The sequence below is a fragment of the Symphalangus syndactylus genome, chromosome 7 (genome assembly GCF_028878055.3).
Source record: "Symphalangus syndactylus isolate Jambi chromosome 7, NHGRI_mSymSyn1-v2.1_pri, whole genome shotgun sequence".
NCBI lineage: Eukaryota > Metazoa > Chordata > Mammalia > Primates > Hylobatidae > Symphalangus > Symphalangus syndactylus.
The window spans coordinates 6,942,298-6,969,665 of NC_072429.2; the positions used below are offsets into that span (position 1 = coordinate 6,942,298).

The 27,368-nt window shown below is 53.8% G+C and overlaps 1 protein-coding gene across 1 annotated transcript in view; it reads left to right on the forward strand.

Moving 5' to 3' along the window:
- Window positions 1–7,334: 7,334 nt before the first annotated feature.
- GFPT2 (glutamine-fructose-6-phosphate transaminase 2) overlaps window positions 7,335–27,368 on the forward strand; it is a 54,195-nt gene continuing 34,161 nt past the window's right edge. The window contains exons 1-4 of the mRNA XM_055284927.2: window positions 7,335–7,466; window positions 22,100–22,207; window positions 24,118–24,216; window positions 25,060–25,185. Of these exons, the coding sequence (XP_055140902.1) occupies window positions 7,460–7,466; window positions 22,100–22,207; window positions 24,118–24,216; window positions 25,060–25,185 (340 nt within the window). The 5' untranslated portion in view covers window positions 7,335–7,459. The remainder of the gene's footprint in view (window positions 7,467–22,099; window positions 22,208–24,117; window positions 24,217–25,059; window positions 25,186–27,368) is intronic.

Here is a 27,368-nt window from a genome sequence, read left to right on the forward strand (position 1 = left end):
CCCCCTGGGGTTCTACAGGGAGAAGTCCTGAACAACAGAAGATGCTCTGATGGGGCAGACGGCCCAAGGTGATCACAAGCGCCGCCCTCTCACCCTCAGCACATCTGAGCCACTGAGCCGTCCTCAGCCCTCGGTCAGTGACAGGCTGCAAAGCTCTGCTCCCAGGAGCACTTGGCTTTGGCCTTTCAGGAAAGGTCTATTTAGAGAATGTGCGAATAAACACAGCTTGAAACACCTACCTCGAATTATTCAGAAGAGGCTCTTACAGGCTTCCTACCCACCTCCACACTGAGCCCTCGCCCCACATTGGTCTCCACTCAGTGGCCAGCCTCCTGCCTTTTTCTGGTACCAGGAAGAGTCTTCAGTCTCCACTGAGAGGTGAAGCCAGCTGGACTTCCTGGGTCGAGTGGGGACTCAGGGAACTTTCCTGTTTTACAAGAGGTTTATAAAACGCACCAATCAGCGCTCCGTAAAATGCACCAATCAGCAGGATTCTAAAAGTAGCCAATCTGGGGAGGATTGAGAAAAGGGCATTCTGATAGGACAAAAACGGAACATGGGCGGGGACAAACAGGGGAATAAAAGCTGGCCACCCCCCCAACCTGCAGGGGCAACCCGCGTGGGTCCCCTAGCTGCTGTGGAATGTTTGTTCTTTCGCTCTTCACAATAAACCTTGCTACCGTTCACTCTTTGGGTTCTGCCATTTTTAAGAGTTGAACACTCACCGCAAAGGTCCGCGGTTCCATTCTTGAAGTCAGTGAGACCACGAACCCACCGGCAGGACCCAACTCTGGACACACCACCACTCCCCATTGCCTCCCCTCCCACTCACCTTCCTTCCTTACCTTGCCTGCTCGGACCCTGTGCGCATATGGTTCTAGACGAGGTGTGCAGGATCGGCACTGCTCACTCCCTGTGCCTGGCCTGCTTTTCTTTTCTTTCTTTCTCTCTCCCTTTTTTTTCTCTTTTCTTTTCTTTTCTTTCTTTTTGTTTTTTCTATTTGAGACAGTCTCACTCTGTCACCAAGGCTGGAGTGAAGTGGTGCGACCTGGGCTCACTGCAATCTCCGCCTCCCAGGTACAAATCCAGGTACAAGTGATTCTCCTGCCTCAGCCTCCCACCTAGCTGGGACTAAAGGCGCCCGCCACCACGCCTCGCTAATTTTTTTGTATTTTTAGTAGAGATGGGGTTTCACCATGTTGGCCAGGCTGGTTTTGAACTCCTGACCTCAAGTGATCGTCCCGCCTAGGCCTCCCAAAGTGCTAGGATTACAGGTGTGAACCACCACGCCCAGCCTGGCCTGCTTTTCTTACCTGGCCTTTGCTTCAGCTGACCTTACGCCCAGTGCGCCCTTCCCCACCCAATTTGCAGCTGAATGCCTTCCAACTTGTAAAATTCAGTTAGAATCAGAATGCCACTCCCTATTTTCTGTGTGTGTGCGTGTGTGTGTGTTTGTGTGTGTGTGTGTATTTGCTGTTAGACTATGAGCTATAAGCTCCTCAAGGGTGGAAACTGGGTTGGTTTCCTCTCTACACCCCCTGGCCTAGCACAGGGCAGGCACACGTAAGTGCCGAGGACATTTGGGAAATAAATGAACAGCCATACTTTACTTCCCCACATGGTCCGAGGATGTGAGGCCTCTCCCTGCTCCAGCAGGGACCCCAGCATGTGCCTTCTTGTCCCTGAGAAGATGCTTTGCCTGAAATAACTGAGTGATTGGCATGGGGTGAGCATAGGTAGGGCCACACAGGTGAGGAAAGCAGGCGTTACCTTCATCAGCGTCTTCCCCGTCCATTTGGCTGCCACGACAGGACACCACAGACTGGGAGGCCTGTAAACAACAAGGTTATTGCTCACAGTTCTGGAGGCTGGGAAGTCCAAGATCACAGCACCAGCAGATTTGGTGTCTCGTGAGGGCTCATTTCCTGGTTCATGGGCGGTGCTTTCTCACTGCATCCCAAGGGGCCAAGGCAGCTCTCTGGGGTCCCTCAGGTAAGGCACTAACCCAATCATGAGGGCTCAGTTGTCACGACTGAGTCACCTTCCGAAAGGCCCTGTATCCTAATAGCATCATCTTGGGGGCTAGGATTTCAACATGTGAATTTCGGGGGGACACACACATTCAGCCCACAGCCCCAGCCCCCTTGTCTTGGCCAGAGAGTTAACAGTAATGGAGCAACATAGGGTAGCCTGCTGCCCTCCCACCACCGCCATCTCACAGCCAACGCTTAGTGCAATATCAGATTAGTGCTCGTCTCGCACAAACCCCCACCCTCTCCTGGCCAAGCAGAGCGGAAAGCCCAAGTTTTCCAGGATGCCGTGGCACAGAGGTGCATCAGGGCCAGCGCTGATGACTCTGGGCCAGATCCCAGCTTTGCAGCACAATTTGAAGTTCTCTCTAACCGGAAGTCAAATTCCAGCTACAAAACAATGTTCGCAGAATGACTGTGTTGTTGTTTAAATACTGACTATAGAGCAGAGAATAACATTTGGTGGTGGGTAAAAAGATGAGTTATTAACGCTTTAAAAACATTTTTATTCTCTGTTTCCTAAAATGAACATGTATTTCTTCTGTAAAAAAAAAAAAATTGGCCAGGTGCAGTGGTTCAGGCACTGCGTGGTGGCTCACACCTGTGATCCCAGCACTTTGGGAGGCCAAGACGGGTGGATTGCCTGAGCTCAGGAATTAGAGACCAGCCTGGGCAACATGGTAAAACCCTGTGTCTACTAAAATACAAAAAAAATCAGCTGGGCATGGTGGCAGGCACCTATAATCCCAGCTACTCAGGAGGCTGAGGCATGAGAATTGCTTGAATGGGAAAGGCAGAGGTTGCAGTGAGCTGAGATCCTGCCACTGCACTCCAGTCTGGGCAACAAAGTGAAACTTTGTCTCAAAAAGAAAAAAGTTATAAAACATATATGTAGCCCTATTAAAAAAGAAAACCCTACAATCATAAAAGAATGCATGAGTTCAGCTTTGTGGCAGACCTCCTCCAAAGTTCCCACAGGAGAGAGAAAGGTGGTGAAACAGGTCCGTGTCACCCAGGAACTTGAGAGAGAGGACCTCTGTGCACCCTGGGCTGCCCTCATGACAGGGTTGGGGTGTGGCCCTCCCTCACCTCAGCCCTGGGGTGGTGGTGGGGGCCGGTGGTGAAGCCATCTGGGGGACAAAACATGACCCTGCCCCTTTCTCAGGCCCCAGACAAGCTTCTTACTCCTTGCAAGGATTCTTGCCTCGGTTTCCTGCCTGGCTCTCCACCTCTGGCTGTCCTTCAATCCTGGCCCCAGATCAGTTTTCTCAGATTTTTCCTAACTGGGGACTTTTCTTTTTTTTTTTTTTTCTTTTTTGTGACCTACTCACGCCCCGTCCACCCTATCCCAGCCTCTCAAGAGGGGCAGGGGGTGGAGCGTTGTGGCTTCCTGCCCCATGCCCAGGTCTGGCCCTTAGTCCTGCTACTCCTGGTGCCCCATCATCTTAAGTTTGAACTGAGGATTGGCCTCCCTGAGGCAGGACACTTTGTCCGAGTCACGACAACTGGGCTCCCTGAACCCCACCCATCACCCACTGTGGGCACCACTCAGAGGTTCCCCTAGGATCTCCCTCCCCATGCCATGGAGTGATCCAGTGCAGGACTCCCAGCTGCACTGGATCACGCTCCTCAGCGACCTGCACCCCCAGCCTCCTGGGCCCTCTGCTGACGTTCAGGAGGCCCTGTGGTCCCTGGGCTGGGCTGTATCTCTAGGCCACACTGAGATGTGCCTGGCATTTCTACATCTGGAAGGGCAAAACGAGATCAGGAAGAACAGGTGACCACTCCAGGTCACCCTGCAGCCATAGCCCAGCCAGATTCAGGCAGAGCTGGGCTGGTGGAAACTGGTAGAGAGGACCCTGATGACAGCATGAGAATTGGCGAAAGTCCAGCCTGGACCCCACAGGAGTTGGAGAAGGCCCTTACCCTACCATGGGCCCCATAACCCTCCCCAGACCGTAGTGGAAATGTCACAGGGAAAAGCAGCTGAGCAGGGCCTGTGGCCAGGGGATGGCAGGTGCATTCCTCATCTACCTGGACAGCCATGGGACCCAGCTGGGCAGTTTGTGTTGGGGGTAGAGCCTAGGGGAGGGGAAAAGATCTCTGGGTTGTTCGGGAGAAGCCAGATCAATGAGCAAATCTCCCAACTATCGAGTGCTTGCAAAAGCTGTATAGGTGAAGCAGCCAGGTCTTCGGCTCACTTGCTGGCCAGAAGGGTTGAGGCACTCTTGGAAAGTGTGGCTGGGGCCAGCCATGGAGAGCAGGATGGGCAGTGGACACTGGGACCTCTAGGAGCAGAGTCAGCACCCTGCTCCCCCTGTAAGCACAGGTATGGGGTCCAGCTGAGAGAGGCACCTAGGCACGGTCCTGCATCTTCCCTCCTTCAAAAGGGCCAAGCCTGGGCCCCCTGATCCAGACCAGGCCTCCTTTCTGGGCTGCCACCGGCTTCCTGCCTATCCACTCCCCTGGGCCTCAGAGTTTAGTTCCAGCACGATCAAAGAGTCAGGACTCTACTTGGTTGCGAATGACAGAAGTCACTTCAGAGTGCCTCAAGCAAAGATGAGAATTCATTGAGCCCTGATACTGAGACGTCCAGGGGTAAATCCTGGCTTCAGACCTGGCCGAATCCAGGGGCTCTGATATGTATCGTTTCCATCCTAGATCCATCTGCCTCGCTCCGATTGCCCCACTCTTCAACGGCCTCTCTCCACCCCACTGCAAAAGTGATGAAAAAGTCCCCAGCATCACCAGGACATCCTCCTACCAGCCACACCGCTCAGGAGAGGATAAGCCATCTTTTTTATTTAAAAAAATTATTTTGTAGAGACAAGGTTTTAATATGTTGTCCAGGCTGATCAAGCAGTCCTCCCGCCTCCTGAGTAGCTGGGACTACAGGCACATGCCATCACACCTGGAGTTTTGTTTTGTTTTGAGACAGTCTTGTTCTGTTGCCCAGGCTGGAGTGTAGTGGTGCAATTTCGCCTCACTTCAACCTCCACCTCCCAGTTTCAAGCCATTCTCATGCCTCGGCCTCTCGAGTAGCTGGAACTACAGGTGCACATTACCACACCTGGCTAATTTTTGTGTTTTTAGTAGAGATGGGTTTTGCTGTGTTGCCCAGGCTGGTCTTGAACTCCTGGGCTCAAGCAATCCCAAAGATCTCAAACTTTTCCCCCCAAAGTGCTGGGATTACAGGCATGAGCCATTGCGCCCAGCATGCCTGGCTTTTTTTTTTTTTTTTTTACTTTTTGTAAAGATGGGTCTCCCTGTTGCCCAGGCTGGTCTCCAACTTCTGACCTCAAGCAATTGTCCCTCCTCAGCCTCCCAAAGTGCTGGGATGACAGACCCAAGCCACTGTGCCAGGCCAAGCTCATCTTTTCTGCTGGTTTCCCTCATGTGCTGGAGCAAGTCGTCAACGTCCCAGCCTGGGCCATATGCTGACCTCTGAACCACTGCCCAGGCTATGTGGCCAGGCCCAGGCCATCAACCTCCCAAATGACTCTCAGAGAGCTGGTGCTCAAAGCAGGAGTGATGCTAGGCTGGCAGCTGCTACAGACACATCCCCTTGGGTGGTAGTATGCACTCATGCCATTCCTCACCATGGAGCTGTGACTCCTCCAGGAGGATGAAGGACAGATTTGGACCCTGCTAGGACCCCAGGGCTCCTGGGGTCTTGGTGCTAGCAGAGGGCCTGATGACATCACCCTGTCCCCACCTCAGTTACAACAGTGGAAGCCAGTCTGGGCCAAACAACCTGATCTCCACATTCAAGTTCTAGCCCTCACCCAGGGGACCTTTGCACTGCCTGCTGCTCCCTCCTTCTGGGCTTCGCTAGGCTCTGGACCACCTGCACCAGCGCAGCCCTGGCCAGTCCCAGGCAGAGCCTGGCACCCTCTCCACCGCTGGCCCAGCCCCCTCCTTGTATCCTACCTGGAATTTTTAGCTCTCTGTGTAACCACGAGCTTAGTGTCTGCTTCCCCTTCACTTGTAAGTGCCAGGAGGGCAGGGCCAGATCTGTTCTCATTCATCAATAAGTCTCTAGCACCTGTGCCCTGACAGGTGTGAAGTGGGTACTTAGGAACGAGAGAAGGAAGGAAGGAAAGCGACCCTGCATAGAGGAGGGCTGGGGGCAAACGCGGCGGCTCCTGAATCGCTCTGAGATTTCCCAACAACACGACTCACCCAAGCCCCCTCCTTCGCTGTCGTGGAGCCTCAGTTTTCTCAACCCTCCAATGGCGCAAACCTCCTTCCCCTGGGGCTTGCTGAGTCGCGGTAAAACTAGGGAGGGATTATGTCAGAAAAATGCTCTAGACGAGAGGTAAAAATCTTTTTTTTTTTACACGACTGAGGAGGATCTGTTTAGAATTTCAGGATTTTTTTAAGAAAAAAAAAAAAGCTTCAAAGTGCGCAAACGTTGGGCCGGTTCTCGTGACCTTCCTCGGGAGACGAGGGGCCCAGAGTGCAGGGGGAAGGGGAGGGACGGCTGGGAACTAGGGCGGAGAAACGCGGGCCTTGGTGCCTCACTGGGGGGTCGGATTCCGACCTCAGGTGTAGGAACCCCCGGGTTCCTCGCGGGCCTGCAGCGCAGGGCAGATCTGCGGAGCAGCTCGGCGCGAGTGGGGTCGGGGCTTCCTGGGGCGCCTCCAGGTTTGTTCACAACCTGCGGAACCCTCGCCTTCAAGCTCGGGCTCTGCGGTAAATCCCAGGTTCGAATTCTGCCACCGCCGCGGCGGTCCGGTTTTGTCAGAGTCCTTTTCTGCCTCCGGGAGCCTCAGTTTTCTCATCTCTCCGCCAAGCCCAGGAGTTCTCTCCCTGCAGGGTGAGGACCAGGCTTCTAGGTTTGTGGAGCTCTGAAACAAGCCTGTCACACAGATGGGAGCGCGGCAGGAACAGCTGTTCACGCGGGTTTCCTGAGCGCGCGTGTGATGCCGGACCCCTTGCTCTGCCCTTACACAGACCGTCTGACTTCTCAGCACCCCCTGGGAAGGAGCTTCCCTGGGTGGCCCCGTTTCACAGATGGGAAAGCGGAGGCGCAGCGCAATCGGGCCCTGCCCGGCTTCCACGCCTCCTCAGTGGTCGGGTCGGGGTCTGAACTCGGGCCGTTGGTTGCCCTAAGCCCCCTCCGGGATCTGGCGCCGGGCGCCCCAGCCTTACAGACCCGACCCGCGCCTGGGAGCCGCCCCTCGCTCCCCTCCCTGGCTCCTGGGGGCGGGGTCCCGTCGTTGTCACGACAACCTGGGGCCAATGGGAGCAGGTGGGCGGGGAGGCCCCGCCCCTTCCCCGCCCCTCTCGGAGGGCTCCGGGTTATAAGGGCTGGAGGCCGAGCGGCGGGAGCCGGAGCCCGCGGAGCCCACGGAGCCCACGGAGGAGCCGCAGCGTCCGAACAGACAGAGCCCCCGAGCCTCGAAGAAACCCGAGAAGCAGCCACGATGTGCGGTGAGTGCCGCGCCCGCCCGGGCCGCCTCCTCCGCGCCGCCGGCGGGTCCCGGCGCCGCAGCCTCTCAGCGCCTCCGCCCGCAAAGCAGGCGCCGAGGACCTGGCTGGTGGCGCCGATCTGCCCCGGGCCCTACCGAGGGGCTGTCGTCGGCCGGGCCTGCCTGCCCTCCACCCCCGTTCCCCGAGGGGCTGTCTCGGAGGTGTGGGTGGGGGATGTCCAGCCCGACTCTTGGTCTCGGACGCAGTGAGGGGCACCGAGGCCCGGTCCCCACGGAGGGGAGGGACTTGGTCCGGTCCGGCCCGGACCCCGTAACGGAGGGGTCCCCACCCCATGCCGACCGAGGTCGCTCTCCTCCGCTTCTCCCAGTCGCCCACAAAGGCGGCCACGCGCAGGCCGGCGCATCCCGAGTGCGGGGCGCCCGTCCCGACTCAGCCCGCCGCGCCCACCGAGGAGGAGAGGCGACCCCGCCCCGCCGGCCCCGCAGCCCGCCCGGTCGCCCCCGCTGCGTCAGTGCGCTCAGGCAGGGCCTGCGCGTCCTCCTCGCGACCCCACATGAACGTCTGGTCCCTAGAAGGGTTGGTGCCGTGTTACTGCCTCTTTGCGCGGGGAAGAGGCAGTCACTGCCCGAGCCTCGGCCCGAAGCTACGAGAGGGAGTCCGGGGCGGGGAGCGGGGCCGGGCGTCCGATTCCCGCGGCGGTCCCGCGCTGTCCCGCGTGGCTGCGGGACCGTGGGGAGGGCGGCCGCGGCCCGGAGCGCACATCTGCAATTCTTTACTCTCCTGGCTGGGCCGCCTCCGCTGGCCGGGAGAGAGCCGGGAACTTCTGCTGGGACAAAAGGTCACTGTGCTCTTTTTTTTTTTTTTTTTTTTTCTTTGAGTAGGATTCAGTTACCCATTCCAGCCTCCTGTGGCTGCAGGACCTGGAGGAACTTTTGAAGCCATGAAAAGGCCTCTCTCTGACTTTGCTGAGGGCCGGGGTGGGGTGCGCCCGCGGTGAGCCCTGGCCGAGGTCTGTGCAGGCCTTGTTTCGGAGGCCAGCTGCTCAGCAGAAGGGAGCGACCTACGGTGGGGCAGGCAGCGTGCTTCGGGATGCCGCCTCACCCAGGCTGAACAGGCATCCGTTGAAATTCCTGAACCCTCAGCTAAAATCTCGTACTCCCAGTCTCCATTCGCCATGTGTAGAGCCACCTTTGGGTGTTTCTGGGGGGCAGAGATGAGGCAAAGGTGGTAGTTTTGCCAGATGTCCAAGCCCTGATGTTCCACACCTCTCAGTGTAGCATTCAAGACCCTTGGCCAAAACTGGTGGCCTTGGAGCCAGACTTGTGCAGGAGACCCTTGAACCAGGAGGGTGTGCCCCGCAGCACCAGAGGCTCCCCTTCCCCTTCCCCTTCCTGTCAGATGCTCCTCTGCCCCCACTGCCACCCCTGCCTGTCATCCTCCTTCCTACTGGCATCTTGCTTTTTCCCAAGTGTCTCTGAGCTTTGGGGGGGCTCTACCTCCTCCAGCTCACAAAATCACAAGTGTTTTTGTTCTGCTTCTTAAAGGGACACACACGTTGTCTCCTAGGGAAAGGTTGAGCTTGGGGTGTGACCACCTGTATCCTCAGATTTTCTGGTACTGACTTATGGTTGTATGTGAGAAGGAGCTTGAGGTCCTCGAAGGACACCCAGGGCTCAAGAGTGGCTGCGGTCCGTGGGGGTGCCCACTCGGAGCCAGAATCAAAGAGTGCGTGCTGGGTCAGGTGCCTTCTCAGAATTCCCAGATTTGCTGATTTGGGGTTGGGGGAGGCTGGGGGAGGTGGGGAGGGCACAGCTCAGCAGGAAGTCGTGGAATCCCTGCATGGGAAAGTTAATTTCCTTTTCAAGAACATCAGGAGAAAGTTTCAACTTGGTGCTAATGTGTCCTTAACATCTCTCTGACACTTGCTAAGTATCCTTTGCAGAGGGGAAGCCATTCCTGGCTCAGAGCAGGCAGCAGCAGTTGGCTAGAATTGAATCCATTGGTCTGTTTTGGGGGGATGATGGTCTGAGTATGTATGACAAGTGATACTGATTTTCCTTTTGTGGTTGTTTTCTTTTGGCATGAATTCATTTAAATTTTTGAAAATTTAATCAATTTCTACAGAAAAAAAAGTAGTGATTATGCTGTTAGTACAAGGATCCTGCAAGAATCGTGAAGATGCTCCTAGAAAGAACCAGATGAGCCCTTCACTTTACGCTGGGGAAGCTGAGGCCCTGCGAAGCCTGTGCACACCTGGCATCTGAGCAGGCCTCGGGTCTCAGATCTCCTGGGCCGTTCCCTCGGGGCGGAGACCTAAGGCCCTTCCTTATCACTTGGCCGATGACACTGCTGAGATTCTGTCTTGCTGTCCTTTATCCTGCTGCTTCCCTCATGGGAAGCCAGGACTCGGCAGTAGTTGATCCTCTACAAACAGCAGATGATTCTCAAAGACTTTCAGTGCACTGAGAATTTAGCTGAAATGACACTTGGGTTTTATTGGCATCTGAAAGTTGCTGGCATTTTGCTGACTTTCTGCGACAGGAAACTTACAGTATTTCCTCCCTCTCTCTCTCCTTTCTTTCTCTCCTTCCTTTTTCGTTCAGCCACTAGTGGAAATGCCCAGTGTTTTCCAGGCCCTGGGGGATTCGAAGATCTCATGGGTGTGGTCCTCCCCTCAAAGAAGGGGCAGGTGAGCCGCAGGGCTAGACCAGAGACTGGTCACCAGTGGGGACGGGATGCCGATCAGGGCAGTGCTGCTGCGGAGGGAGGACCTTGAGCACGGGCTACAGCCTGGTAGAGTACTGGCCACGCAGGGAAGACAGACATCTTTTTGTTTGCGCACAGGGTTTAAACCTTTTCCTATATTAGTTACCAAAGTACAAAATCGGGAGATTTCACATAAGTAGGTGGGAGTTTTGGCTTCTCTTGATAAAATCTGAAGATGAGCAACCCGGGGTCCTTATTTCCAAATAGGGCCTGGGTGACCCCTTGGGTGATGGCTCCCCTGTTCTCCCAGTCCTTCCCAGCTGCTTCCCTCACTGATGGGACTCTGCACAACAGAGGCAGGAGCTGACTTTCCTAGGAAGAAGGGGAGGGACCTGGGGCAGTGCCACAAGGGCCCAGACACAAGCACGGGCCCTGCAGAGAGGAGGGGGGTGGCAGGCACCCTGGGCCGGGGCACAGCATGAGCTGGGGCTGGCGTGGCAGCATGGACCAGGCATGCATGGGGATTTGGCAGAAAGGATTTGCGCTTCCCATCCATGAATTTGTAAACTGTCCCTGTGCTTCCCATACTGCACTCAGTAATCTGTGAGGGAGGAAAAAACACAATCGCTGTGAAGAATTGGAGAATTTTTAGTTCTTGCCAGAAGGTGAAGCCCTTGCCTTGACGTCACCATCTTTTGTCCTGGTTGGTGTGTTCTCCACTGGCCGCTGTAACAAATGACTGCAAACTGGCTGATTGAAAGCAACAGAAATGTATTCTCTCGCAGCTCTGGAGACCACAAGTCCAGAATCAGTTTTACTGGGTCCAGATCAAGGTACCCTCAGGGCTGTGCCTCCTCCAGAGGCTCCAGAGGAGAATCCGTCGCCGGCCCCTCCCAGCTCCTGGGGCTGCTGCGTTCCTTGGCTTGTGGCCGGGTCACTCCAGTCTCTGTGCTGGCTGCAGCCCTCCACTGTCTCCTCGGGGTTTTCCCAAATTCAGAAAAACCTTCTTTTTATACCTTTATGGTATATGGTCAGTAAACAGTGCTTTTCTTTTCTTTTCTTTTTCTTTTTTTTTTTTTTCACTTGAAGAAAAGGAAAAAAAAAAGACAAAAAAAAAGAAACAGTGCTTTTCAATTGAGAGATTATTTTTGTATCTAGCAAAATTAGCTTACAGAGAGATTAATTTGAGGTTATAAGTTTGAGAGAAAATTCTGAAAACGAATTTCACAATAAAACAATTAAACTATGTAGGTATTTTATTTTTATTTTTAGAGGTGGGGTCTCACTCTGTTACCCAGGCTGGGATGAAGTGGGGCGATCATGGCTCACTGCATCCTTGAACTCCTGGGCGCAAGCTGTCCTCCCTCTTTGGCCTCCCAAAGTGCTGGGATTACAGGCATGAGCCACTGTACCTGTCCCCTTCTTTTCTTAAGATTCTTTTTCTTTTAATTAAATTTTAGAGTATATATCACTTCCCACTTTGTTTTTGGTGAAACTGTAAGAATGAAAGGGACACTAGCAACTTTTCTATTAAAAAATAGAAATGGCCGGGCACGGGGACTCACACCTGTAATCCCAAGCACTTTGGGAGGCCGAGGTGGGTAGATCACAAAGTCAGAAGATTGAGACCATCCTGGCCAACATGGTGAAACCCCGTCTCTACTAAAATACAAAAAATTAGCCGGGGGTGGTGGCACGCACCTGTAGTCCCAGCTGCTCGCGAAGGAGAGGCAGGAGAATTGCTTGAACCTGGGAGGCAGAGGTTGCAGTGAGCTGAGATCGTGCCACTACACTCCAGCCTGGCCACAGAGCAAGACCCTGTCTCAAAAAAAGAAAACAAAAAAGAAAGAAAAGAAATGTCCTGTCCAGGTTACCGCAGGAAGCAGAGTCTATTGTCTCATGGATTCCAATGGTGAGGTCACTTTAACCCCTGAGGTCCCGAAGAGGCCTGGGGCAGTCTAGGGCTGTCTCCAGGGGAGCCAAGTCCCCTTCTTAACCTGAGCCAGGTGCTGGGTCTGCTCAGGGCCCCCGCCAGGCCCGCAGGCTCCTCTGTCTTTCTGTAAGAGCCTGGCGTGGGATCACATGCATCCGCAGCACCTCCAGCTTTGATCTTGTTTCTGCAAGGAGGTGGCAGGAACTGTCATCCCTGCTTTACCAAGTGACCTTTCCCAGTGTATGAGAATGAAGGCTGGATGGTCAGAGAGGCCACAGCTTCTCAGCAGCCCTTGCCCAAGGCCTAGGGGACTCCCCACACCTGTGGGCCTCACCCAGGAGAGTGGACCTGTCCCTCTTCCCCCAACACACACAGGCAGGCCCAGGCACACGCTCGGGAATGTCACGAGCACTCCTTGAGGCAGACATTCAACTTGGCCGTACTCTTCTGTTGAGACAGGAAGTAATCCAGTTTGGACCTGGGATAATATCTAATCTCTAGGAGGCTCATGGACTGTAAAGGTCAGCCCTTCAGTTCGGAGAAGCAACAGATGGTGGGAGAAAAACAGACTCTCTGAGGCGGGAGTCCCGGCCTGGGTGGGTGGTGACATCGCGTCCCAGAGCCAGCCTGTCCTGTGTGCAGCACTGGCTGGGCCTCTCCCTGGAACGGTCCCCTCACTCACAGTGAGGGCTGGGCTTTCGTTGGGAAGCCGATGCTTGGAAAGTTGGAGAGATTTTTCAAAACAGCGTCACCAGAATCAGAACATGGGCCCAACCTGGCTGCTGTGAAGTGGTGTCTTCTCCATCCCCCAGGCCGCAAATCATCCCTTCCCTGCCCCCGACCCTCAGCACTCCAGGGGGTGTAGAGAAAATCCCAGGAATTCAGTGGCCCAGTGTGGCTGACCTTCTGGCTGGGTGTCCAGGGAATGTCACCTACCTGCGTGGGCCATTGTCCTTATCTGTCACTTGGGGGTTGAACCCTGAGCTTCAGAGGCCCTGCCTGCGTGCCCCTTCATGGTGTCTTTGCTCCTGACTTCCTGTGTGATCTCTCAGGCCTTGTGCAGAGAAAGTGCTGGATGCCCCAGATCATAGCAGGGAGCTGGGGCCAAGAGGCTACAGTCTCCTCTCGGAGGGCTCATGTCAAGTCCATTCTGGAATCCCCTTGAGTTTTTCTCAGTCCCTCTCCTTCTGGGACCTTTTCCGGTTCATTTTACTTATCAATTTTAAGGATAGGGCCCTGAAAGCCTGTCTGGAAGCTCTGGGTGGGTGACCACAGGGCACATGACCACGCTGGGTGGTGGGGCCAGGGCAGCCTCTGCCCCCAGGCCGGGCCTCTCTCCAAGCCACCTGGGCTCTCCTGCCGGTGGGAAGGATGCTTGGCCCAGGGCCATCTTTGCAGAGGTTGCAAAGTGCTCCTTTTCTTTAAAAAGAACTCCATGCTCCTGTATCAGACTTTCCATGAAGCTGCATTTTCAGGCGCTCCTGCCTTCGGCTGTCCTGGCCTCTCAATCCCAACCCTCTGCAGGCTCTTGGGAACCTGAAGGCACCTCCCTGTCCAGCCCCTCTGGGCACTCAGCATCCCCCACCTGGCTGGGTCCATCCCCTGTCAGTTCAGTGTGAGAAATATGGCTGCTCCCAGGTTTGCTAGGCCTGATGTCTGTTCCCTCTCAGTTCTGCAAGGAGATTTCCAAGCTAACAAGGTAACAGAAAGGGGAGAACTTTCCCCAAAGAAGTTTGGTGTTATTTACTGCCCCGTTCTCAGCTCACTTAAAATCCTGTCGCCTGCCAGTGATGCCTCTCCTACACCATGGGCAGCCCTGGGAGTGGAGGCTAGGAAAGAGCAGTAGATCAAGGTAGAAAGTGACAGATGCCTTGAAAAGGGGACGGAAAGTTGGAAAAAGGGGTTCAGAGGAGGGAAAAGATCTTCATTTGGGGTAGGGGGTTGGAGAAGGCATCACATGTGCATAGGCCTGGGGGCCCCAGGGGTGCACGCACTGGGCTGAGGGCACCCTGCAGGAGTGGCACCCAGAGGGCGGACGCCGCAGGGTGGCATGGGGACCAAGGCGGGCTCAGGCCAGACAGCAGGGGGAGTTGACGTCACGTGGTGGCCCCCGGGGCAGAGAAGACGAGAGAGGGAGGTACCTGGAAGCTGCCTTGCCGTGGTCACCGCGGCCCTGGTGGGAGGGGGCTGAACAGGAAGAGAAAGGTGGAGTTGGAAGCTGGACTGTCCCGTGGTGGGGCTCGGCTCTCAGGGGGCAGCACCTGTCCTGGACCCATCTGGTGCTAGGCGGGCATCTCCCCAGAAGCCGGGGACCCTCTGTGTGAGCTCTGTCTCTCTCCTTGGGATAGGTTTGTATGTTGATTCTGGGGAGGTGGGGGTAGAAGTGGTGAGCCCAGGCTTGCAATCAGGCAGACCTGGCTGTGAATTACTCAAGTCTTTGGAGGTGGAGCCTCCGATGCCATCTCTATCCCTGGGAACCACAGTCTCTTGGCACAGGATGTCATGAGGATTAGAGGAAGTGAAGTTCGGGAAGGGTTAGCATGTGGGGAGCCACTGCAGATGGTGATTTACCCTGCAGGTCACCCAGCAGGGTTCTGGCTCATTTGATTAGAAGGCTGTCCTCATGCCAGTCCTGGGATCCTCATGGTGCATGGGGCCAGGGGTATTGTGCAGGGGGACGTAAGCCTCTGTGTTTGATTATCTTGGGGTTAACTGAAAGCTCTGGTGGCACCGTGCTCCCATTGTAAGGGGCTGGCACTCAGGGTCCTCCTGTCTTTGTGTCCCTCTTGTCCCTGCTGTGGGTCCCAGCGAGCAGAGCTGCTTGTGCTTGGCGGAGCGTGGCTGTCTCAGGCCCAACTCAAAGGCTACCTTCTCTGGCATTCCTCCATCTGTGCATTCATTCACTCAACATGGATTTATTGAGCACCTAAGATGTTCCAGGCCCTGGGCCAGGTGCTGGGGACTCAGCAGTGGATGAGACAGGTGTGGTCCCATCCTCCAGAAGGTTACAATCCAGCGGGGAGCCGAAGAAAAAGACGAGGAAGCAAGTGCGGCATGGAATAAGCAGGGCTATGTGGCTGGAAAAGGTGGCAGGAAAGGCTTGCATGGGGAACCTGTCTGCTAAAACCTGCAGAATGGGTCAGAGCTAGCAAGAGCCAGCTTTGCAAAGAGCTGTCTACTCCCACCCCAGCGGGAAGCCCTTTCCCACCTCCCCTGTGGGCTTGGGAGGTCCCTGTGCGTCGCTGTCCTTCTCGGGAGCCCTCAGTGAGGCCCCCTGATGGATCCATCCCAGTAGCTTGCAGCACCCAGTACAGCAATGTGGCCTTGTGGGCCTGAGAACTGTTTACAGATGAATTAAATCTTGATCAAGCCACAACCAAATAACGCATTTGGTTTAACCATTATTTCCCCAGGCAGAAGGCCAAGATGAAATGACAGTAAATGGTACTATTTCCCCCTCAGTTTTATGGAAGGATAACCTCTCAAGGGATAATTTCTCAAGCTCCTTGCCCTGTGGCAGGCACTGCTGTAGCCATCACCCTGTTTCACTGACAGGGAAACTGAGGTCAGAACATTCAGTGACTTGCTGGAGACTGCACCGAAACCAAGGGCTGGAGCTGGGGTTCGAGGTGGGTTCCGGCACTGGCCGCACCCTCTGTGCTTCTGGGCGTGCCTTGGCTGGTGAATGGCAGCAGCAGGGAGGAAGCCAACCCAGGCGGGTGGCCCTGGGCCGGTGTTTTTAAGGCTGGGGCATGTGCTCAGGTCGCCCGTTCTTATAGCCCTCTTACGGCTGTTGCTCTTCCAGGGGAGTGGAACTGGGGACCAGCCAAGTCAGGTGGGCCCAGCCCCTCTGGAGAGGTCGAGGGGCAAGAGGGCCTGGCCAGGGCAGGCCTGGCGTCCCCTGCAGAGGGAAGGGCCATTGTGGCCCTGGTGCTTTGGACACGCCGGGAGGGTTCGAGCACTGGTGGAAAGCAGAACCAGCCAGAGGTCCGGCCTGGCCGGGGGTCCCAGGTGCCGCACGGTCACTCCTCCTGTCCCCAGAAGCTCTCAGGTCCCCCTCAGCAGAATGCCTGTGCCACAGGAAATCCAGGTGAACCAGGCAGGTCTGTGTCGTGTACGCCACTGTCCAAACAGTCGGTCCATGTCAACCCTCAGGCCTTGGCTAGGACGTCCCCTCGTGGATAGAATGAAGTCTCTGCTTATTTAGACATTATCTGGCATCTGGATAATGGTGATGTACTCACTACCACCTAATTCACATAGGGGCACATGGTGAAATGTCTTAACCGTATAAAGAGGACACGTGCAGTGGAAAGGAAGTTTCTGCTCGACATCCAGTGACCTCAGAGGGTACCCCTGACTGCCCTCTGGGCGTGGTGCCCTTCTAGAAATGCTCCATGCTCCTCCCCCAGCCCTTGCATAATTTACTCATGTTCTGCAAGCTTCTTTTTCCCTTGACACATCTTGGAGATTTACATTGCCTTCCAGGAGAATGCACAGCTTTCCCTTGCTCTCTGTTGAGGGCTGCCTGCAAAAGGCCCTGCTGTGTGGCTGCACTGTCCCTTGCCTGTTCCCTGCCAGACATCAGGCTGTCACTAGTCTTTGGCAACCACAACAGCCCTGAGCAGCTGTCCTCGCACATGTGCACATGCATCTCTGCAAAGAAGTCCGATGGATACCTTTTTAGAAGCCCAACAGCTCTGCTCCACAGATGTGTACATTTTTAATTTTGAGAGATTGCCAGAGTGCCTTCCAAAGGGGGTATGTGAATTTAAACTCTCACTGTCAAACTGTTTGATCTTTACCAACCTCATAGGTTTAAAAAACATGGATTCTCATTGTAGCTTTTATTTATGGATGGAAGGAATTCCAAAAGGGAATTCCGATGTAAATAGCAGGAGGAATTCCTGGGAAAGGAGCTTCATTTTATCCTGTGTTTTATTTTTAAATAATAAGAGCACAGTGTGAAGGCTATTTTATTCACTTGAGTGCCGTAGAGTGCAGGGAGGATCCAGCTAAGAGGGTGAGCTGCAGAAGGAAAGAAACAGAGCATCCTTCGTGAAAGAAATGACTGAGGGGATGTCACTACGCAAGAGGGCTGGTGGTGAAAATGAGATTTATGCATTCTTGCGCAAAGACGGTGAAAACCACTCCTTGGCAGCTTTTCTCACTGCAGTCAGCTCCCCTGCTGTGCCTGAGTGGCCACTGGGCCTCCCGGCTGGGTACGGACACAGCTGGTGGTCCCGAGGACAAGGACCCCTTACATCCCTGCTGCTGTCCAGGAGGCTGTCGTGGGTCTGAAAGTCAGAGGTGCCTTGTGGAGCGTGCTGAACGTTCTCGCCTGATGTGTGTGCAGGAGTGAAGCGTGGCTGGGAGGTGGGGGAGCTGCAGGGGGAGTTGCAGAGCTGACTCATGAAGCACTGGGGAACATCATTCAGAGGCAAAACCTTTTCAGAGTTGGCAGTGGGTACATTTCTGAACCTTGTGTCATCTGTGATGTCCGTCTGCTTCCCTTAGGGTGGTACGAGTATAATTCTAGAACATTCCCAGCCCAGGATGCCAGGAAAGTTCGGTGTAAAAGACTCTAACAAAGATTTTATTGAGTTGTTCCCTCTCTCGCTTAACTGTGGTCTTTACATTGACCAGAATTTGACCATGTCCCCACAGGGAACTTTCTGGTTGTTGTTTTTTTTTTTTCTTTCTCTCTTTCTTTTTTTTTCTTTTTGAAATAGAATCTCCCTCTGTCACCCAGGCTGGAGTGCAGTGGCACGATCTCAGCTTACTGCAACCTCTGCCTCCCGAGTTCAAGAGATTCTCCTGCCTCAGCCTCCTGAGTAGCTGGGATTACAGGTGCGCACCACCACATCCAGCTAATTTTTCTATTTTTTAAGTTCAGACAGGGTTTTACCATGTTGGCCAGGCTGGTCTTGAACTCCTGACCTCGTGATCTGCCCAGCTTGGCCTTCCAAAGTGCTAGGATTACAGGCGTGAGCCATTGTGCTGGCCTCTGATTGTTTTTAGAAGAATTAATGTTATGAAAAGTTTCACCTAGGCTGGGCACTGTGGCTTATGCCTGTAATCCCAGCACTTTGGGAAGCCAAGGCTGTGGGGATAGCTTGGGCCTGGGAGTTCGAGGTTGCAGTGAGCCGAGATCACAACACTGCACAACAGCGTAGGCAACAGAGCGAGACCCTGTCTCAAAAAAAAAAAAAAGTTTCACCTAAACATGAATGGTGATAATTGCACAACTCTGATTATACTAAACCACTGAATCGCATGCTTTAGATGGGAGGATGCTATGGTACATGACTTATGTCTTCAGAAAGCTGTTAAAATGTTTTAACTGACATTAAAAGATGTATTAGTCCATTTTCATGCTGCTGATAAAGACATGCCTAAGACTGGGCAATTTACGAAAGAAAGAGGTTTAATGTACTCATAGCTCCACATGGCTGCGGAGGCCTCACAGTCATGGCGGAAGGTGAAGGGCACGTCTCACACAGCGGCAGACAAGAGAATAGAGTGTGTGCAGGGAAGCTCCTGTTTATAAAACCATCCGATCTCATGAGACTTATTCACTACCACGAGAATAGCTTGGGAAAGATCCGCCCCCATGATTCATTTACCTCCTAACATGTGGGAATTATGGGAGCTGCAATTCAAGATGAGATTTGGGTGGGGACACAGTGAAACCATATCAAAAAATAACTATCTTTTTAAAAAATAAGGTGACAAAAGTACCTCCCATGCCCAGATGTTCGGGGGCTGTCGTGTGAGCTTCTGGAACCATAAACACCCAGCAGCAGCGCTGCACGGCCCTCGCTGGGGGCACTTCGGCCCTGCGGGAGAAGGGCCTGAACTGCACACACAGCCCTTATATTCAATTCCTCTCACCTGATCTCAAGACGGCAAGGAGGACAAAAATAGCCTACTGAGAAAATTGCCCTTGGCTGATTTTAAAGGAAAACGCCTGTAACTGCTCAGAAAGCACAGTGTACATATTTTTATATATAAATCCCCTACCTTAATACACATGTGCAAACATATCCTGTGTACAGTAGCTTTCAGTAAGAATGTTAAGTATAATTTATAGTACTATTTAATTTTATTGCCTATTTTTGACTGTTTATAGATTAATTAAGTTTATAGGATGGGACCCCACTCACCGTTTAGGAATATAACATTGATTTCATTGAAGTTTATCATTTATTCAGATGTAGCATATTGACACGAATCTGATCTTCTCAATGATCAGAGATGTTCCAGGTGGTTTCGTGTATAATCACAGTCAGCTGTCCGTTATCTGTGGGCAGGTTGTCCTCTCTGAGCTTCACCTCTGGAAAAATTTCAATCCTGATCAGACCTTTCTCTCATCCCAGCAAAACATAGTTGAGAAAATAAATCTTCTTGCAACCCTCATGGCATCCATCCCGGGGTGCTGGCCAGTGGGTAGGAGTGTTTAAGTCCTGAGTCGGGGATTCTTGGTTCCACTCTGGCTCTGGACGAGTCACAGGCTCCCCTGTGGCTCTGGTCCAGAAGTTAAGAGGAGGGCCATGGACTAGCCTCAGAGGCTGTTTCGAGCATAGGATGACTCTGTGGGAACTGGTGGCCCAGTGCCCGGCCCACAGGGAGTTCTCAGGAAGGCGAGTTGCTATTGTGGCTTGAGAGTTTGTGCTCCCCCGTCATTCATCTGTTGAAATCCTCAGCTGCATGGTGATGTTACTAGGAGGTGGGGCCTTGGGAAGGTGATTAGGTCATGGGGACAGGGGCCTCACCAATGGGATGAGTGCCCTTATTTAAAAACTGCGGGGCCGGGCCTGGTGGCTCACGCCTGTAATCCCAGCACTTTGGGAGGCTGAGGTGGGCAGATCATGAGGTCAGGAGATTGAGACCATCCTGGCTAACACGGTGAAACCCCATCTCTACTAAAAATACAAAAAAAAATTAGCCGGGCGTGGTGTCGGGCACCTGTAGTCCCAGCTACTCGGGAGGCTGAGGCAGGAGAATGGTGTGAACCCAGGAGGCAGAGCTTGCAGTGAGCCAAGATCGCACCACTGCACTCCAGCCTGGGCAACAGAGCGAGACCCCGTCTCAAAACAAAAAACAAAAAAACTGTGGGCCAGGCAGGGTGGCTCACGCTTGTAATCCCAGCACTTTGGGAAGCCGAGGCGGGTGGATCACCTGAGGTTGGGAGTTAGAGACCAGCCTGGCCAACATGGAGAAACCCCGTCTCTACTAAAAATACAAAATTAGCCGGGCATGGTGGCGCACGCCTGTAATCCCACCTACTCGGGAGGCTGAGGCAAGAGAATCGCTTGAACCCAGGAGGCAGAGGTTGCCATGAGCTGAGATCTGCACTCCAGCCTGGGCAACAAGAGTGAAACTCCATCTCCAAAAAACAAAAACCTCCAGAGAGACCCTGGCCCCTTCCACCATACGAGGTTGAAATGAGCAGTCGCTGTCTGTAAGGAATGGGCCCTCGCCAGACGCTGAATCTGCCGGCACCTTGATCTTGGACTTCTCGGCCTCTAGAACTGTGAGAATAGATGTCTGTGGCTTGTAACCCAGGCAGTCTGTGGTGTTTTGTTACAGCAGCCCAAGCCAACTAGGACCGTTACCGTGAATACGCCTGAAACCCAGTGACGTTTCCATGATCCATGCTGTTGCCTCCCTCCATGGATATGGATACACACTCATCACATATTCTGTTCCACATGTGAGCAGGACTGGGTGCCAACACACAGTGAGGAATACAGAGATAGAAGCACCAGCCTGTGCCCTTGGTGGGGACTGCGGGTGTCCCATGATGTGAGAGCGCTGAGGTGGCCAGAGCCAGGAGCACACCTGCCCAGGGTGGGGGCTGGAGCTGAGCTTTGAGGTGGGCAGGTTTTCCTAAGTGGTGGGAGAGAGGATGAAAGGACAGAGGGATGACAGGGTGGGGATGGGGATGGGGCATGTACAGGGCAGGAGAGAGATCAAGGATCTGTCATCACAAACGGGGAGTGGAGGAATCTGGAAGGCAGAACCAACACAACGGCTAACTTTCTATTTGGAAAAATATTATCTTGAAATACGAATACAGAAAGTCAAGTGGAACAAAATCTTCTTGACTCATAGGCCTATCTTGAACATAAGGATTCTGCAGGGGCCAAGGGGCATGAGATGGTTTTATTCTTGCTGTCATAAAAGTAGTGCTTTTTTTTTTTTTTTTTTAGACAGAGTCCAGCTCTGTCGCCAGGCTGGAGTGCTGTGGCACAATCTCGGCTCACTGCAACTTCCAGCTCCCTGGTTCAAGCAATTCTCCTGCCCCAGCCTCCCGAGTAGCTGGGATTACTGCCACACACAACCACGCCCAGCTAATTTTTGCATTTTTAGTAGAGATGGGGTTTCACCATGTTGGCCAGGCTGGTCTCAAACTCCTGAAGTTAGGTGATCCACCCACCTCAGCCTCCCAAAGGGCTGGGATTGCAAGCATGAGCCACCGCACCCGGCTCAAGTAGTGCTTATTGAAGGTCAAGCTCCAGCCTTATGGAGAAGGGGACTGTGGAAACAAAGGTCCCAGCGTCTGTCCCATCTGCCCCGGGGGCTGCTGTCACTTCCTATGGCACTCCTAGATGTGTGCTCTGCAAATCAGGGAGTGCGTGGAGGTGGGGAGTTCCGGATGTCCCAAGGTGGTTGGGTTTCATTGCTGCCTTTTCTATTATGGACGTTGCCACACTGAAAGCTGCCTCCTGCAAGTGCAGCATAGGATGAGTTCTCAGCAGTGGAACTGCCAGCCAGCCCAAGACATGTGACACAGGCTTTCTGGGGGTTTTTGTCACAGGAGGAAGAAGGGGCGTGCTGTTCTTCAGCTGTGCCCGGGGAGGGGCATACCCACCTCTGCAAGCCCCTGGGAGACCTTTGTGATGCCACCTTGGTGCATCCCCAGGATCATTTTCTTCCAAACACGAACTGAGTATTTTATGAATGCGCCATTTTTTTCCTCTTTGAACAGGAATCTTTGCCTACATGAACTACAGAGTCCCCCGGACAAGGAAGGAGATCTTTGAAACCCTCATCAAGGGCCTGCAGCGGCTGGAGTACAGAGGCTACGACTCAGCAGGTGGGTGTGCGGCCGCCTGCCTCGCGGCTGGGGACAGGGCTCTGCTGCTCTGGTCTCACCCATCTCCTCTGCAGGGGGTTTTACAACCAGGGCATTTTTCTGCTACTTTTTAACGTCTGTTTTCAATATAAAAATAACACTTGTCCGTTAAAGAAATTCGAAAACTATAGAAAAATAGAAGAAACAAGGGTAAAAAACCCCAGAAAACCCCCTTCATCAGAAGTGCCCCCATCAGGAAGCAGAGAGGGTACAAAGCCGCAGTCATGCAGCATGAGTAAGTCCTGGACAGCTGCTCTGCCACGCTGTGCCTGACATGAGCAACACTGTATTTTGCACATAAAAATTTGCCAAAAGGGTAGATTTTTATATTTTTATTTTTATTTTTGTCACTCAGGCTGGAGTGCAGTTCCAAGAAATTGGCTCACTGCAGCCTCAAACTCTTGGGCTCAGGCGACCCTCAGCCTCTTCAGCAGCTGGGACTACAGGCGCGCACCACCACACCCTGCTAATTTTTTATTTTTGGTAGAGATGAGGTCTCACTGTGCTGCCCGGTGTAGCCTCAAGCAGTCCTCCTGCCTCTGCCTCCCAAAGCACTGAGATTGTAGGTATGAGCCAGCGAGCCCAGCCAAGACGGCAGAGCTTATGCTAAGTCCTCTTGTCACACACAAGACAATACATAAAGAGGATAGGAGCAGACTCTTGGAGGTGATAGGTTGATGGCATAGACTGCAGTGATGCTTTCATGGGGGCACACGTGCCTCCCAGCTCATCGAGTTGTAGACATTAAGCATGCGCAGCTCTGTGTTTGTCAGCCCTGCCTCAGTGAGGTGGCTTCATTAAAAAAGGACCCCCCATCAGTCTTTGGGACCCTTCTCTGGTCGCTGTTGTCTGTTGGGGTGGTCTGTGGTGGAGGTGTTGTACGTTGATACTTTTTGTTTTTACCTAACTATAATAATGCAATTTTGTCATTTTATATTCTTCTCTTTTCACTTAGCATTTCTAGGATCCTAAACTCATTCATTCTTTTTTTTTTTTTTTTTTTTGAGACGGGTCTCGCTCTGTCGCCCAGGCTGGAGTGCAGTGGCACGATCTCTGCTCACTGCAAGCTCCGCCTCCCGGGTTCACGCCATTCTCCTGCCTCAGCCTCCCGAGTAGCTGGGACTACAGGCGCCCACCACCACGCCTGGCTAATTTTTGTACTTTTAGTAGAGAGGGGGTTTCACCGTGTTGGCCAGGATGGTCTCAATCTCTTGACCTTGTGATCCGCCCACCTTGGCCTCCCAAAGTGCTGGGATTACAGGCATGAGCCACCGTGCTGGGCCCATCCTAAACTCTCTACGTAGCTTTCTAAGTGGCTACACAATGCTCCGCTGGGTGGCTGTCTCAGAGTTCAGGCCTCCATTCACTGCAGAGGTGGATGTTTAGTCTGTTGACCCTGTTTAATTATGCAGCCTGAGGAGAAAGGGGGAGCCCGATGATTTTAGATCCCTGTCAACTCTTAATAGGAAGCACGTCCGATAGACGATGGGAGGAACACTAACGTTGTGGAGATACCCACGAAATATCACAATGCGAGGAGCCCTTGGGATAAATGCCCTGCCTGGGCCCATTGCCGTCAGCCGAGGGCCTGGTAGCGCCTGCAGCAGGGAAGCATCCCGAGGGGCTCACCCTAGGCAGGACGGGGCTGGGGGCAGCTGCGGCCAGGAGGAGGCAGGGGCTTCCTCACTTGCTGTTAAGCCTGGCTACAGTCATAGCCTCTTTCAAAGTAGATTTCCTGAAAACTGTACAGCTCTCCAACCTGCCGTAAACGGACAGCCCGGGGCATGCAGCCCTGACCCTGTGGAGCGCCTGTGCCGAGTGTGTGAGGAAAAGCTTTAGTTCGAACATAACAAATAATGTCTACATCACAGGTGTGGCGATCGATGGGAATAATCACGAAGTCAAAGAAAGACACATTCAGCTGGTCAAGAAAAGGGGGAAAGTCAAGGCTCTTGATGAAGAACTTTACAGTAAGTGGAGGACTTCTGAGTGGGAGGAGCTAGTGCAGCGCTGGACACTTTCTTTCTTTCTTTTTTTTTTTTTGAGACGGAGTCTCGCTGTCGCCCAGGCTGGAGTGCAGTGGCACGATCTCGGCTCACTGCAGGCTCCGCCCCCCAAGGGTTCATGCCATTCTCCTGCCTCAGCCTCCTGAGTAGCTGGGATTACAGGCGCCCGCCACCTCGCCCGCCTAATTTTTTTGTATTTTTAGTAGAGACGGGGTTTCACCGTGTTAGCCAGGATGGTCTCGATCTCCTGACCTCGTGATCCGCCCGCCTCGGCCTCCCAAAGTGCTGGGATTACAGGAGTGAGCCACTGTGCCCGCCAGTGCCGGCCACTTTCTAGAACTGTATTCCAACAGCGCCGGAGACTGGAGATTTTCATTTGTCCCAGCTCAGATAAACAGAAGGAGAGTTAAGCCCATGCTGTAAAACCGGGCTTTGCAGGGTATGGGATGGTTTATTTTAGGTGGTGGCGGCACATGGATAATTTTTTTAAGTGTTAACAGTTATATACAGTAGTTATTTTAATTATTCCGGCAAATGATACTGCTTTTCTGTTTATGGTAGGGATATATCATTTTCTTTTTAAAGCAAGTTTATTTCTGTGAAGAAGTGAGCTAAGCTACAGACACGTAGTAAATAATCCTCAGCACGGGTGGTTTGTGGGCCTGCGCGGACTCCCAGGGTGGGAGCTGGTGGGGAGGTGCCGTCGGTGTGGGTGATGTGACTTGGGTAACGACACCAGGTTGCACTCACAGTCCTGGGTCAAGGCTTGTTGTTCAAGTGCGGCAAACTGATTTTCCTTTCGTTTAGAACAAGACAGCATGGACTTAAAAGTGGAGTTTGAGACACACTTTGGCATTGCCCACACGCGCTGGGCCACCCACGGGGTCCCCAGTGCTGTCAACAGCCACCCCCAGCGCTCGGACAAAGGCAACGGTACGTGGCATGCTTCCCCGTCCCCATGGTTCCACCTCACCCTGAGCTGTGTCAGGGCCAGTGCCCACCAAAGCAGGTTCCACGCCCACCTCTAACTGACTTCTCAGCCTGCTTCGTCTTCCCAAGAGAATGCGGACGTCCCCTCTCCCAGAGCTCTGACAGCGGCCTGGGCCTCAGTCAGGAGGCGGGCAGCCTGGTCCTAGGGTGGTGCTGGCCTCCCAGGAGTGCACAGGAAAACGATGGCACTTAACCAGGAGAGCTGCTGGCTCCTTGGAACCCAGCCCATGAGTGGGATGGAGCCGCATGAGGGACTGAGGGGCCTGGGCACTGTCCCTCCCCAAGTGACGGAAATGCTGCAGAAGGCTGTGCCCTTCAGGCGAGGATGGGTTCTGTCCTTATGCAGCTAAACCTATCTCTTCCCCACAGAATGGTCCAGGTGAGGGCAGGGGCTGTACTGGTCTTGATTGCTGCCACCAGACACACTGTGGACCCCAGCAGGAGACCTCAGCAGCCAGGGCTTAGGGTTTGGAGAAGTAGGGGCCGCAGCCCGAAGCCCAAGGGCTCTTCCCAGGTGGAGAGCCCTCAACTCAGCCTGCTTCACGTTCTTACAAATTGAGAACACTGTGCACAAAAGTCCAGACTTCTGGCATCGCTTAAAAAACTGGAGGATCTGGGAACACCGAGCTGACAGTGCGTTGGAGCCCCGCGGATTGGCAGAGGGTCAAGGTCGCTGCACCTGCTGTCCTTGGTGGGTTTCAGGCTCTCCTGTTCGCCCAGTCACCCCCTCAGGCCAGCTCACAGGTCTGTGTCACTTGCATGGGTCGCCAGGACAGTTCTCCGCGCGTGATTCTTTTAAATGACACCCTTGCCCCCTCTCATGGGGGGAAGACTGGTAGGTCTGCAGCTCCTGGTGGCAGCTCTCAGGGGTCTGTGGTCAGCCCCAGGGCGCCAGGTCTCCTGCAGTGGGATGCAGTAGGCACGGAGTGGAGGAGAGGATCTAAACCCTGTCTGTCTCCTCCCAGGGCTCCAAGGGCAGGCAGGAGTCTAAGACATAACCTGGGCCTTCCAGGGGATCCCCCATTCTAGGTGAGGCCTGGTCCGGTCACAAGCCCCTGAAGCCCCGAACCTGGACATGCCAGGGGAGGGTGTACAGCAAAGAGAGTGATTTCTGAAGTCAACTGGACCCCCCAACCCAAGGCATCCTCTGGCATAGTGTAAGTTCGTGCCAAGCCCAATGTTAGATGGGACCAAATACATCAGAGCAGTTACTGGGAGCTTATTAGCGGGCACTAAGCCTTGACACTTGACAAGTCCCACTGCGATTAATCCTTGTGGAAGTTGAGCCACAGGAGAGCAGCGCCAGCCTGCTTGGTGTCCCCCACCCACTGCCGATCAGTGGTTCTCTGAGGCAGTGTAACTGGGCGGGATGGGCAGGCACCCCCACCACCCACAGAAAGCGCAGTGGTGCCGCTTCTCCCCAGAGCACTCTGCAGGGCGTCACCAGCTCACCCTGCCCAATTTGGAAGGGAAGGCGTCCCCCAGAGAATGGAAGGAGAGCCCCATCCACCCTGCTCAGCAGAGCAGCTTGGTGGTAGCACAGGAGCCAGGGCTACTCATGCATCCACGTGGTCAGGGTCTTGAGGGAGTGAGGTTTTTGCGGGGGCCTGTTCCTTGGGTCTGGCTCATGCCCTGAACCATAGGGCATTTCGTGACTGAGGCAAACACCCTATGTCTAGGAGGAGGACAGCAGACCCCATGGTGCTGAGGACCTAGAATGTACATCTGGCCATAGCCCAGGTCAAGGGCAGAAGCTGGTCCCTGGGGCAGTCATGCGGGCCGAGAAAACGCTGCGCCCAGACCATGTGCCGTGAGATATTGCCACTTCAGCCACAGCCTCCTGCCCTCCTGAGTGATAAAATGAACCTCATTGGAAAATCCCCCACTTCAATGCAGATGATTCTCACTGTGTCCCCAAAGCAGGGAGGCTCCCAGGAGGCCCACCCACACCCAGACTTGGACACTCCAGCCCTGACTCAGGATGAGTAATTGAAAAGAAAACAACAGGGCAATAAGCAAAGATTTATAAAATTTCTTTAACAACTCAGCAGTGATAACTGAAGAGCGTGCTTTTAAGGAAGTCTGAACGCCCAGCAACTACACCGCACAAGGAAATTACACAAAGA